The sequence below is a fragment of the Nerophis ophidion genome, unplaced genomic scaffold (assembly GCF_033978795.1).
Source record: "Nerophis ophidion isolate RoL-2023_Sa unplaced genomic scaffold, RoL_Noph_v1.0 HiC_scaffold_81, whole genome shotgun sequence".
In the NCBI taxonomy this organism is placed as follows: domain Eukaryota; kingdom Metazoa; phylum Chordata; class Actinopteri; order Syngnathiformes; family Syngnathidae; genus Nerophis; species Nerophis ophidion.
Genome location: NW_026907003.1, coordinates 260,001 through 274,665, shown reverse-complemented (window position 1 = coordinate 274,665; position 14,665 = coordinate 260,001). Strand labels below are relative to the sequence as shown.

The 14,665-nt window shown below is 41.1% G+C and overlaps 2 protein-coding genes across 3 annotated transcripts in view; one reads left to right on the top strand and one right to left on the bottom strand.

Annotated features, from left to right (window-relative positions):
- Window positions 1–14,665, top strand: part of LOC133547244 (gastrula zinc finger protein XlCGF17.1-like) — a 183,889-nt gene that overhangs the window by 70,155 nt on the left and 99,069 nt on the right. The window lies entirely within an intron of this gene.
- LOC133547243 (zinc finger protein 37 homolog) overlaps window positions 6,657–14,665 on the bottom strand; it is a 20,292-nt gene continuing 12,283 nt past the window's right edge. Inside the window, exon 3 of the mRNA XM_061893007.1 lies at window positions 6,657–7,997. Within this exon, the coding sequence (XP_061748991.1) occupies window positions 6,799–7,997 (1,199 nt within the window). The 3' untranslated portion in view covers window positions 6,657–6,798. The remainder of the gene's footprint in view (window positions 7,998–14,665) is intronic.

The following is a 14,665-nucleotide window of genomic DNA, read 5'->3' as shown; positions in this document are numbered from 1 at the left end:
ATTTTTGGATGTTTTTTTGGAGGACTTTGTGGGTCTAACAGAGGAGCTCCCATTGACTCCAATGTTAGCTGATTTTTTGCTCATGATTATTTAATAATTCAAATTCATAATAGTTTGAAACAAATGTCTTACATAAGGATTGTGAATGATAGGTAACATTTTTAAAAAAGTGCAGTTTCCTTTGAATTTGTCAGATAAGTAAACAGTCCTTCAAATTAAAGATGTAAAACAATTGAGGTTGTTTATAGATATTATCCACTATGAAGTTACAGTCAAACGAAGCACACAAGGGAAAGTACATTCATATACACATAATGTACACATATGTGTAAGAATCATGTTACCACCAAAATATTGACTCGTTCTCCTAAAGCCAATATCGAGTATCCTTTGGTGAGCTGACCGTATCGTCACACCCTTAGTTAAAAACACACCATCCCCATGACATGACACTTCCACGTGATGTAGAACAGTAGTCCCACATTTTAAACATACACACACATCTGAAGAATATTAAAATTAAATATATTTGGTGGGCCAAACAAAATGACTCGACGAACCAATGTTTGGTATGGGCGATATGACCTCAAATATATATCCTAATAACAATATGTCACAATATATAATTTGATATATGATTGAGAATAGAATAATTTCAAAGCGGGTTACAAAAGCTCCTAATTTGGCAGCTGACATATGCAGTAACATATTGTTCGTTTCTAATAGTATTATTTTGTCAAAACAGTTATTAATAATGTACTTGTTTATTTACTGTTATATCTGGTTACTTTTTTTGAGAAAATAATACTGGAAATGTAATATTTTACTGCATATTTCAGCAACTAAATTAGGAGCCTGTGTAGCCTGTTTTAAAATGGTTCTATCAGTAATTCTAAATGAAATACTGTATCGCAAAATCAATTTTAAACCATATCAGTCATCCATAGTAAAAACTCCTGTCGTCCTGGTTTTTGTTTCTTTTCCTGTGAATAATGTTGTAAAGAGCAGCATGTTTGTGCGTCACTGAGATTTCAAGACAGTTCATACGATAACTTGTTTTTCCTAAGTGCATGTAAAAGTACTGAATGCATTGTGTGACTGAGCACAGATGCTGTGTTTGTCTTGCAGACATCTGTGAAGAACATCTTCACCCTCAGCAACAGAAGTGGAGCTTCAGGATGCGGACAGAGGAGCCACAGCCCTCCCACATTAAGAAGGAAGAGGAATACCCACTGATACCCCATTTTAAAAAGGAAGAGGAGGACCCACTGACACCCCATTTTAAAAAGGAAGTGGTGGATCCACTGACCCCTCACTCCAAGGAGGAAGAGGAGGACCCAGTGACCCCTTACATTAGAGAGGAAGAGGAGGAAGAGGGCATCAGTCAGCCTAAATGGTTGGAGGAGTTCCCAGTGACTGGTGTCCCTGTGAAGAGTGAAGATGATGAGGTGAAAGGTGAAAGTGAGGAGAGGGGAGGGGGGGAGCCTCCAAGCAGCAGCTCAACACAACACATGACAACAGAAGCTGATGGAGACCACTGTGGAGGATCACAAGCAGACAAGCTCTTAGCTCCACTATCAGATAGTGAGGACACAACGTCACACTCTCCTGACACTGATGATGAAGACTCTAAAGATGATAAGACATGTCACACTGACAACACTCACTTCACATCTTCTCTCTGTCACAAAACTTTTAAATACCATTGTCGTCTGAAATCACACATGAGAACACACACTGGAGAAAAACCTTTTACTTGTTCAATCTGTAGTAAAGGTTTTGTAAAAAGTAGCTATTTGAAAGTACACATGAGAACACACACTGGAGAAAGACCTTTTTTATGTTCAATCTGTGGTAAAGTTTTTATTCGAAGGTACTATTTAAAATCACACATGAGTACACACACTGGAGGAAAACATTGTTCCTGCTCAGAATGTGGTAAAAATTATACTCAAAGCCATAATTTGAAAACACACATGAGAATAGACACTGGAGAAAAACCTTTTTCATGTTCAATCTGTGGTAAAAATTTTACTCGAAGGCAAAATTTTAAAACACACATGACAATACACACTGGAGAAAAACCTTTTTCATGTTCAATTTGTGTCAAAAATTTTACTCAAAGGCAATCTTTGAAAGTACATATGAGATTACACAATGGAGAAAAAAAATGTTTCCTGCTCAGACTGTGGTAAAAGTATCGTACTAAATCAAAGTTTAAAAGTACATATGAGAACACACACTGGAGTAAAACGTTTTTCATGTTCAATCTGTGGTAAAAAATTTACTCGAAGGCAACATTTTAAAACACGCATGACAATACACACTGGAGAAAAAACCTTTTTCATGTTCAATTTGTGTTAAAAATTTTACTCAAAGGCAATCTTTGAAAGTACATATGAGATTACCACTGGAGAAAATAAAATTTCCTGCTCAGAATGTGGTAAAAGTTTTGTAATAAATCAAGGTTTATAAGTACATTTGAGAACACACACTGGAGAAAAACCTTTTTCATGTTCAATCTGCGGTAAATATTTTACTCAAAAGAAGCATTTCAAAGCACACATGACACTACACACTGGAGAAAAACCTTTTTCATGTTCAATCTTTGGTAAAAAATCTATTCGAAGGCAACATTTAAAAACACACATGAGAATACACACTGGAGAAAAACCTTGTTCCTTCTCATAATGTGGTAAAAGTTTTGTCATAAGACAAAGTTTAAAAGTAAAAATGAGAACACACGCTGGTGAAAAACCTTTCATATGTTCAGTATGTTGTAAAAGTTATATAGAAGGACGACACTTAAAATTACACATGATATAGCAGTCTGGTGAAAAACCATACTCCTGTTCAAGCTGCGATAAAAGCTTTGGTCACCTAAACACTCTTACAGTGCATATGAGAAGACACCCAGGAGAGAAAGTGTTGAGTTGCAGTGTGTGTGGTGAAAGATTGTCTTCTAAGTACCAGTGTAAGAAACACAAGTGTGCTGGTGAGAACAGCAGCAGCAAATGAAACTGCAGGATTTGAAATAAACTGTCCAGACTTTCATTTTGACTTTCTAACAACATCAGCACATATAACATGTGTGACATTGTTGTTTGTCTAACACAATCTTTTTAATGTGATTCTAACATTTATAGATTAGAGACTTCAGATTAGTGTGTTTATCACAGTCATGTACATGCATTAATATACACATTTGTGTACTTTAAAATGAACACAACAATTTGACTGAAAAGGTGAGAATAAACAGTACATACAATTATGTTACATACAATAAACATTGTATGTGTAAATATCCATAATTTACCTCTATACTTATTCATAATAGTGTTTTATATGTTTTTTGAAAAATGACGTGTTACATATTTTATTTTGTAATTGTAGATAATTCCATAGATGAACTCCTTTATATGATGTACATATTTGTTTTACATGTTTTCATACCTTTGCTTTTGAGTACACATAAATCCCTCTTAGTTCATATTTACTGGTTCACATCTGAAACATCTTCTGGACCACTTCTGGAAGCATATTATTATTTACTTTATACATCATTTGAACAGTTGTCTTTTATACAAGATCTTTTACTTTTAAAATGTGTGACTTTATGAATAATTTGTTGGGTCTCTATAATCCATTCTATGACTTATCTTTATTACTCTCTTTTGTAATATGATGATTGTTTTGTGATTGTTTTATATGTATGTCCCCAGACTTTTATGCAATAAACAATGTATGTTTCAACTGAAGTTGGGTACAATAATTCTAGTTAATATTTGTACGTATTTTATTCTCTTTAGTATTGCACTCCATTGTTTTATTGTTTTCTTTATATGACTTACATGTAGTGTCCAGCTTACTTCATCATCTATATTAACTCAGAAAAATGCGATTACCTTAATTCCTTTAATTTCAATATTATCCATCATAATTTGTGGTTTACATTTTTACAATCTTCAAATATGATGTATTTAGTTTTATTGAAGTTTAGTGACGGTTTATTGATGTGCAGCCATCTTTTTATGGTTAAGTTCTCTATGGATAAAATAAAATGAGAGTTAAATCAAGCGGTAATGAAGATTATTTTCTACATAATTACACTCAGTAGTGACAATTAAAGACACTTCCATCCTGTTCATTTGAGCAAAGAAAAAGAGTAAAGTGTAATATTCTAAACAATAGAAGAATGTTAATATCAGCAGTCAATATTCCAACATTGTGAAGCTCAGCTATCGTAAAAAACATATTCAGCATTGAAGGCTTTATGAGAGTGATGTAATGATCAGAATCAGAAATACTTTATTAATCCCCACAGGGAATTTAAATTGTCAGCACTGTTATGACCATGTGTATATTAAATGTAATATTATATGAATACAATAATAAAATGGTACGTTTGGGGGATGTGTAATATTTTTTGTATGAACATCCTGAATGTTTTTGTGCTAGAATAGTTTTAATTAGTAGAGAGTGAAACAAATGAGGCAGTAATGATAATAATGTTTTGTTTTAAGCCTGTTTATGAATAATTAAAGATAATTAAGATACCAAAATGTAGCTTACATCCTCAGTGAGCTGAACTCCAGCAGTAAAGATGAGAGAAATAATGTGGAAAGGTCAGAAGTCAAATGTTTCTTCAGGTGATACATGGAGCCTCTGCTGCCACCCAGCGGCCGTTGGAAAGAATGCATACATTTTGTTTTGACCTCCTTAAAGCTGCTTTTTACTTTCTGTCCTGTTTGTGTCCAAGTCTGTAGTGTGGGCCATAGGACAGAAGGAGGACATTTTGTTAATAGACTGTGGAGGGCAGCAATACACCTAAGATGTTCTACTAGTCTGCTGGAAATAGAAAGGAGGAGAAAGCAAGATGGCGTTTGATGGAGAAAGTCTAAACGTGGGCATTATTGTTCTGTATTTTTAATCAGTGCATACATGTGCACATATATGTCCTTTAATAGAGTAAACATCAAAAATAATTGTTTGTATCTGAATGCACTTTGTATTTAACACCACCATTCTTAAATATGTTGTTTGTAAGAATGTGGGTGTTGTTGAGAAGATGATGCAGGTGTTCTGTCCAATTTAGCTAACTGTAAAAATGTGTTACTTAATCTAGTTTATTAGTAAAATAAATTGTTTTCCTTAATTATATTCTCCTCACTTTATCCAGACAGTCATTAGGACAAAAGACCCTGGGAGGAATTTGCCCTTTAAAAAGGGAAACCTATTCACTGTGGCAGGACAGTATCAAGATGAATTGATCACATTTGTATAATCGGCTACGAGGCATTTTATTCTCATTGTACAGCACTTATCTTTGGGCTGATACTGATACTGATACTGTGTTGACCAGTTTGATGATTGAATGTCCAGTACTGTAGAAATGTGTTTGGATATGACAATCCCTTTATTCCAAGCTATCAAAATGAAATGAAAAGTAGGTTCTAGAACATTATGTATGCTGACCTTGAATGGCACATTGTCACAGCAGTGAGACCTGACCACACACCACACCACACGCTCCAAAACGGTTTGTCCTCCATGCAATCACCCCCCAGTGTTCCCAGCTGAACACAATTAAAGGAGGCTACCATGGCAACCGCACCATAGCAACAGTCCCATCCCTGTCGACACTTCCTGGTTCTCAACAGGAAGTGGGCGGAGCAATCTGCAGAAAGGGACATTCAGCATGAACTGAAGCCAGCAATCAATCAGAGAAAACAAAATAAAAACAATATAAGCAAATAAGGAAATTTGGCTCCAACAGTCAGTTTTCGTCTTTTGGTGCAGTTGACCTTGTTCTTACATTTCTCCTTCCTCCTAGAGTTCCTGTGTTGCCTTTGTGGGCGGAGTTGTGGGACGTGCACAGCTGCTTCCAATTGACCCTGGTGCTACTTAAGCAGCACCTTGACAGCTGGATGGCACTCGGCGATTCTACTCCACGCCAGTTGATTCCATGCTTTGAGTATTTTGCTACCTTGGCCATTCCCAGTGCCATCCATCTTGGTGTTGTTTTGTAGTGTGCACGTCTTGTAACTCCAAACCAAGTTGACTTTATTTGTGTATAGAAGTAGCTTTTGTTATTTTTTCCAAAATGCACATTTAGTCTTCTCTTTTTCGCACCATCGTTTTTTGTTTCCTACTGTTTGGATTGTTTTTGTGAGTAGATTTCCGCAGTAAAAGAAGTGTGAACAGCACTCTGACAGAAGGAGTTCCTCCAAAACGCAACACCCTTTGGCGGACAAGTATGTGATTAAATGCTATACATATAAAATGAAAGAGACAAGTGGTAGAACAAATGGATGGATGTACAGTAAAGCTCTGTGGGATGATGTACATAATTAACTTTTCCCAAACATTCCAAACGTTCCCATGTTTTCTGAAATTGATAATGTTTGAGGAATTCTAAAAAAGGGGGATAAATCATGAACAACTTTAAAAAACACTTGTCATGTGTAGTACTTGACTGAAAAAAGGTAATAATCTAAAATATCTCATCTATAAATCTTAGAAACTATGTGCTGATGTTTTTAGAAGGTCAAAGTTAACGTCTTGACAGTTTATTTCAAATCCTGCAGTTTCATTTGCTGCTGCTGTTCTCACCAGCACACTTGTGTTTCTTACACTGGTACTTAGAAGACAATCTTTCACCACACACACTGCAACTCAACACTTTCTCTCCTGGGTGTCTTCTCATGTGTCTTTTCAAATGCTGACTTTGTAAAAAACTTTTACAACATACTGAACATGTAAAAGGTTTTTCTCCAGTGTGTGTTCTCACGTGTTCTTTCAAATAGTGCCGTTGCGCAAAATATTTACTGCAGATTGAACAGGAAAAGGTTTTTCTCCAGTGTGTATTCTCATGTGCTTTTTGAAATTTTCCCTTCGAGTAAAATCTTTACCGCAGATTGAACATGAAAAAGGTTTTTCTCCAGTGTGTGTTCTCATGTGTACTTTCAAATGTGGCCTCTGAGTAAAATCTTTACCACAGATAGAACATGAAAAAGGTTTTTCTCCAGTGTGTGTTCTCATGTGTACTTTTAAATCTGGCCTCTGAGTAAAATGTTTACCGCAGTTTGAACATGAAAAAGGTTTTTCACCAGTGTGTGTTCTCATGTGTCTTTTCAATTGTTGACTTTCTCTAAAACCTTTACCACAGATTGAACAGGAAAAAGGTTTTTCACTGGTGTGTGTTCTCATGTGTACCTTCAAATTGATACTTTGTGTAAAACCTTTACTACAGAGTGAACAAGAAAAAGGTTTTTCTCTAGTGTGTGTTCTAATATGTATTTTCAAACTCTGACTTTGTGTAAAACCTTTACCACAGGTTGAACAGGAAAAACGTTTTTCACAAGTGTGTGTTCTCATGTGTACTTTCAAATTGATACTTTGTGTAAAACCTTTACCACAGATTGAACAAGAGAAAGGTTTTTCTCCAGTGTGTGTTCTCATGTGTGTTTTCAGACGACAATGGTATTTAAAGGTTTTGTGACAGTGAGAACAAGTGAAGTGAGTGTTGTCAGTGTGACATGTCTTATCATCTTTAGAGTCTTCATCATCAGTGTCAGGAGAGTGTGACGTTGTGTCCTCACTATCTGATAGTGGAGCTAAGAGCTTGTCTGCTTGTGATCCTCCACAGTGGTCTCCATCAGCTTCTGTTGTCATGTGTTGTGTTGAGCTGCTGCTTGGAGGCTCCCCCCCTCCCCTCTCCTCACTTTCACCTTTCACCTCATCATCTTCACTCTTCACCGATTTCTCTTTTAAAAGAGGTATCAGTGGGTCCTCCTCTTCCTCTTTAAAATGGGGTGTTAGTTGGTCCTCCTCTTCCTCTTTAAAATGGGGTGTTAGTTGGTCCTCCTCTTCCTCTTTAAAATGGGGGATCTGAAGGTATTCCTTTTCCTTCTTAATGTGGGAGGGCTGTGGCTCCTCCGTCCGCATCCTGAAGCTCCACTTCTGTTGCTCAGGGTGAAGATGTTCTTCACAGACGTCTGCAAGACAAACACAGCATCTCTGCTCAGTCACACAATGCATTCAGTACTTTTACATGCACTTAGGAAAAACAAGTTATCGTATGAACTGTCTTGAAATCTCAGTGACGCACAAACACGCTGCTCTTTACAACATTATTCACAGGAAAATAAACAAAAAACAGGATGACAGGACTTTTTACTATGGATGAACGATATGGTTTAAAATAGATTTTGCGATAAATTATTTTATATAGAATTACTAATACAACCATTTTAAAACAGGCTACACAGGCTCCTAATTTAGTTGGTGAAATATGCAGAAAAATATTACATAATTTCCAGTTATATTTTCCCAAATAAAGTAACCAGATATTAACAGTAAATAAACAAGTACATTAATAATAATTGTTTCGACAAAATAATACAATTAGAAACGAACAATATGTTACTGCATATGTCAGCTGCCAAATTAGGAGCTTTTGTAACCTGTTTTGAAATTATTCTATTCTCAATCATATATCAAATTATATATTGTGACATATTGTTGTTAGGATATAGATTTGAGGTCATATCGCCCATACCAAACATTGGTTCGTCGAGTCGTTTTGTTTGGCCCACCAAATATATTTAATTTTAATATTCTTCAGATGTGTGTGTATGTTTAAAATGTGGGACTACTGTTCTACATCACGTGGAAGTGTCATGTCATGGGGATGGTGTGCTTTCAACTAAGGGTGTGACGATACGGTCAGCTCACCAAAGGATACTCGATATTGGATTTAGGAGAACGAGACAATATTTTGGTGGTTAACATGATTCTTACACATGTGTGTACTTCATGTGTATATGAATGTACTTTCCCTTGTGTGCTTAGTTTGACTGTAACTTCATAGTGGATAATATCTATAAACAACCTCAATTGTTTTACATCTTTAATTTGAAGGACTGTTTACTTATCTGACAAATTCAAAGGAAACTGCACTTTTTAGAAATGTTGCCTATCATTCACAATCCTTATGTAAGACATTTTTTTAAACTGTTATGAATTTTAATTAGTAATTAAACGTGAACAAAAATCAGCTAACATTGGAGTCAATGGGAGCTCCTCTATTAGACCCACAAAGTCCTCCAAAAAAATTGCCAAATATACTCCATTTACATTTTGTGACCCGAATATTAACCAAGTATTAGCGATATTGTTATTATAAGCGCTAACGTTAAGGACCTACTTTTAGCGGCGCATTGATCACAGAAGTAACTAGCTTATGCTGCTATATTGACATACTGAGCTGCTTTCTCGCCTCTAAGAGGGTGAAAGCTAATTCTACATTATAAATCATGCTTCTCACTTATGTAGTAGAAGGTTGTGGACATAAACCGAGAACTTGGTCAACTCTGACATCCAACTTAGACCTGGAGATGGCAAGAAAAACACGAAAATACGCTCTTTTGCACCCACCCTTTTTAACCCTTTGTGAGGATTAATTCTTCATCTAAATGGGAAGATATGAACATCCCATCAGTCGGCATCCCACTGAGAGCAGACATAGTATGCTTAAAATGAGCAAGATATGTAAATATGACATGTTATTAAGAATGTTACTACATTACATGTATACTTACAGTGTGTATTTAAATGTTGAAGCGGGTTTTAGGATGTTATTTAGAACACTTTATAGGCAGAATAGAGTGGCTGCCAATGACTCAATTGTTAGCTAACTTTTGCAAAGGTTTATTTTCTACTGAGGATGCATTAACCATCGACCTGCTCAGTGGCCTTGTGGTTAGAGTGTCTGCCCTGAGACTGGAGAGTCGTGAGTTCAAATCCTTGCTGAGTGATACCAAAGACTATAAAAATGGGACCCATTGTCTCCTTGCTTGTCATTCAGCATCAAGGGTTGGGGGTTAAATCACCAAATGATTCCCGAGTGCGGCCTCAGCTGCCCTCACCTCCCAGGGGGTGAACTTGGGGATGGGTCAAATGCAGAGGATCATTTCACCACACCTAGTGCGTGACTACCGTTGGGAACTTAACTTTAACTTACATAGGGACTGTGAATGATTCCAAAAAGTGCAGTTCTTGAAATGAGAAAATAGAATAACAAGATATCATGTGAAGTGAAGTGAATTATATTTATATAGTGATTTTCTCTAGTGACTCAAAGCGCTTTACATAGTGAAACACAATATCTAAGTTACATTTAAAACAATGTGGGTGGCACTGGGAGCAGGTGGGTAAAGTGTCTTGCCCAAGGACACAATGGCAGTGACTAGGATGGCAGAAGCTGGGCTCGAACCTGGAACCCTAAAGTTGCTGGCACGGCCACTCTACCAACCGAGCTATACCGCCCCAAGTAGTGTATTTTTCGTATTATAAGTCGCTCCGGAGTACACGTCGCACCGGCCAAAAGTGCATAATCAAGAAGGGGAAAAAACGTCACACTGGAGTATAAGTCGCCTTTTTGGGGGGAAATTCATTTGATAAAATCCAACACCAAGAATAGACATTTGAAAGGCAATTTAAAATAAACAAAGAATAGTGAACAACAGGCTGAATAAGTGTACGTTATATGAGGCATGAATAACCAACTGAGAAGGTGCCTGCTATGTTAACCTAACATATTATGCTAAGAGTCATTCAAATAACTATAACATATAGAACATGCTATACCTTTACCAAACTATCTCTCACTTCTAATCAATAAATCCCCCCCCGCCGAATTCTTATTGGTTGACGTGTGTGACAATTGCTGACATTTTCTTGATCTTTTCCGCGAATGATAAATAATGTAATTTGATATTCTATGGCCCGGAGGTGGGGCACGATGGCGAGCGCCTGGTGGCCGGGCCTGTTCCCATGGGGCCCGGCCGGGCACAGCCCGAAGAGACAACGTGGGTCACCCCTCCAATGGGCTCACCACCCATAGCAGGGGCCATAGAGGTCGGTTGCATTGTGAGCTGGGCGGCAGCCGAAGGCAGGGCACTTGGCGGTCCGATCCTCGGCTACAGAAGCTAGTTCTTGGGACGTGGAACGTCACCTCACTGGGGGAGAAAGAGCCTGAGCTAGTGCGCGAGGTAGAGAAGTTCCGGCTGGATATAGTCGGACTCACTTCGACGCACAGCAAGGGTTCTGGAACCACTTCTCTCGAGAGGGACTGGACCCTCTTCCACTCTGGCGTTGCCCGCAGTGAGAGGCAACGGGCTGGGGTGGCAATTCTTGTTGCCCCCCGGCTCAAAGCCTGTACGTTGGAGTTCAACCCGGTGGACAAAAGGGTAGCCTCCCTCCGCCTTCAAGTGGGGGGACGGGTCCTGACTGTTGTTTGTGCTTATGCACCAAACAGCAGTTCAGAGTACCCACCCTTTTTGGGTACACTCGAGGGAGTACTGGAAAGTGCACCCCCTGGTGATTCCCTTGTCCTACTGGGAGACTTCAACGCTCATGTTGGCAACGACAGTGAAACCTGGAGAGGCGTGATTGGGAGGAATGGCCGCCCGGATCTAAACCCGAGTGGTGTTTTGTTATTGGACTTTTGTGCTCGTCACAGTTTGTCCATAACAAACACCATGTTCAAACATAAGGGTGTCCATATGTGCACTTGGCACCAGGACACCCTAGGCCGCAGTTCCATGATCGACTTTGTAGTTGTGTCATCGGATTTGCGGCCTTATGTTTTGGACACTCGGGTGAAGAGAGGGGCGGAGCTTTCTACCGATCACCACCTGGTGGTGAGTTGGCTGCGATGGTGGGGGAGGATGCCGGACAGACCTGGGAGGCCCAAACGCAGTGTGAGGGTCTGCTGGGAACGTCTGGCAGAGTCTCCTGTCAGACAAAGTTTCAATTCCCACCTCCGGAAGAACTTTGAACATGTCACGAGGGAGGTGCTGGACATTGAGTCCGAGTGGACCATGTTCCGCACCTCTATTGTCGAGGCGGCTGTTCGGAGCTGTGGCCGCAAGGTAGTTGGTGCCTGTCGGGGCGGCAATCCAAAAACCCCTTGGTGGACACCAGCGGTGAGGGATGCCGTCAAGCTGAAGAAGGAGTCCTATCGGGTCCTTTTGGCTCATAGGACTCCGGAGGCAGTGGACAGGTACCGACAGGCCAAGCGGTGTGCAGCTTCAGCGGTCGCGGAGGCAAAAACTCGGACATGGGAGGAGTTCGGGGAAGCCATGGAAAACGACTTCGAAGCGATTCTGGACCACCGTCCGCCGCCTCAGGAAGGGGAAGCAGTGCACTATCAACACCGTGTATGGTGCGGATGGTGTTCTGCTGACCTCAACTGCGGATGTTGTGGATGGGTGGAAGGAATACTTCGAAGACCTCTTCAATCCCACCAACACGTCTTCCTATGAGGAAGCAGTGCCTGGGGAATCTGTGGTGGACTCTCCTATTTCTGGGGCTGAGGTCGCTGAGGTAGTTAAAAAGCTCCTCGGTGGCAAGGCCCCAGGGGTGGATGAGACCCGCCCTGAGTTCCTTAAGGCTCTGGGGACTGTGGGGCTGTCTTGGTTGACAAGACTCTGCAGCGTCGCGTGGACATCGGGGGCGGTACCTTTGGATTGGCAGACCGAGGTGGTGGTCCCTCTCTTTAAGAAGGGGGACCGGAGGGTGTGTTCCAACTATCGTGGGATCACACTCCTCAGCATTCCCGGTAAGGTTTATTCAGGTGTACTGGAGAGGAGGCTACGCCGGATAGTCGAACCTCGGATTCAGGAGGAACAGTGTGGTTTTCGTCCTGGTCGTGGAACTGTGGACCAGCTCTATACTCTCGGCAGGGTTCTTGAGGGTGCATGGGAGTTTGCCCAACCAGTCTACATGTGCTTTGTGGACTTGGAGAAGGCATTCGACCGTGTCCCTCGGGAAGCCCTGTGGGGAGTGCTCAGAGAGTATGGGGTATCGGACTGTCTTATTGTGGCGGTCCACTCCCTGTACGATCAGTGCCAGAGCTTGGTCCACATTGCCGGCAGTAAGTCGGACACGTTTCCAGTGAGGGTTGGACTCCGCCAAGGCTGTCCTTTGTCACCGATTCTGTTCATAACTTTTATGGACAGAATTTCTAGGCGCAGTCAAGGTGTTGAGGAGTTCCGGTTTGGTGACCGCGGGATTAGGTCTCTGCTTTTTGCAGATGATGTGGTCCTGATGGCTCCATCTGACCGGGATCTTCAGCTCTCGCTGGATCGGTTCGCAGCAGAGTGTGAAGCGACCGGAATGAGAATCAGCACCTCCAAGTCCGAGTCCATGGTTCTCGCCCGGAAAAGGGTGGAATGCCATCCCCGGGTTGGGGAGGAGACCCTGCCCCAAGTGGAGGAGTTCAAGTACGTAGGAGTCTTGTTCACGAGTGAGGGAAGAGTGGATCGTGAGATCGACAGGCGGATCGGTGCGGCGTCTTCAGTAATGCAGACGTTGTATCGATCCGTTGTGGTGAAAAAGGAGCTGAGCCGGAAGGCAAAGCTCTCAATTTACCGGTCGATCTACGTTCCCATCCTCACCTATGGTCATGAGCTTTGAGTCATGACCGAAAGGATAAGATCACGGGTACAAGCGGCCCAAATGAGTTTCCTCCGCCGTGTGGCGGGTCTCTCCCTTAGAGATAGGGTGAGAAGCTCTGCCATCCGGGAGGAACTCAAAGTAAAGCCGCTGCTCCTTCACATCGAGAGGAGTCAGATGAGGTGGTTCGGGCATCTGGTCAGGATGCCACCCGAACGCCTCCCTAGGGAGGTGTTTAGGGCACGTCCAACCGGTAGGAGGCCACGGGGAAGACCCAGGACACGTTGGGAAGACTATGTCTCCCGGCTGGCCTGGGAACGCCTCGGGATCCCCCCGGAAGAGCTGGACGAAGTGGCTGGGGAGAGGGAAGTCTGGGCTTCCCTGCTTAGGCTGTTGCCCCCGCGACCCGACCTCGGAGAAGCGGAAGAAGATGGATGGATGGATGGATGGATGGATATTCTATGGTAATGTGTTAATAATGTCACACATAAGTCGCTCCAGAGTATATGTCGCACCCCCGGCCAAACTATGAAAAAAACTGCGACTTATAGTCCGAAAAATTCGGTAACAAAAACAGAATAAATTATATCTCATGTGCGCCTTGAAATGGCGTCTTCAAGTAAAATCTTTACCGCAGATTGAACATGAAAAAGGTTTTCCTCCAGTGTTTATTCTCGTGTGTCTTTTCCTACTCAGCGGCCTAGTGGTTAGAGTGTCCGCCCTGAGATGGGTAGGTTGGGAGTTCAAACCCCGGCCGAGTCATACCAAAGACTATAAAAAAACGAGACCCATGACTTCCCTGCTTGGCACTCAGCATCAAGGGTTGGAATTGGGGGTTAAAGGGGAACATTATCACCAGACCTATGTAAGCCTCAATATATACCTTGATGTTGCAGAAAAAGGACGATATATTTTTTTAACTGATTTCCGAACTCTAAATAGGTGAATTTTGGCGAATTAAACGCCTTTCGATTTATCGCTCTTGGAGCGATGACGTCAGAACATGACGTCACCTAGATAGTCAACGCCATTTTCTCCACAACATTACACACACCAAGTCAAATCAGCTCTGTTATTTTCCGTTTTTGCGACTGTTTTCCGGTACCTTGGAGACATCATGCCTCATCGGTGTGTTGTCAGAGGGTGTAACAACACGATCAGGGATGGATTCAAGTTGATTTACGTAGAATGTGCATCGATTAGC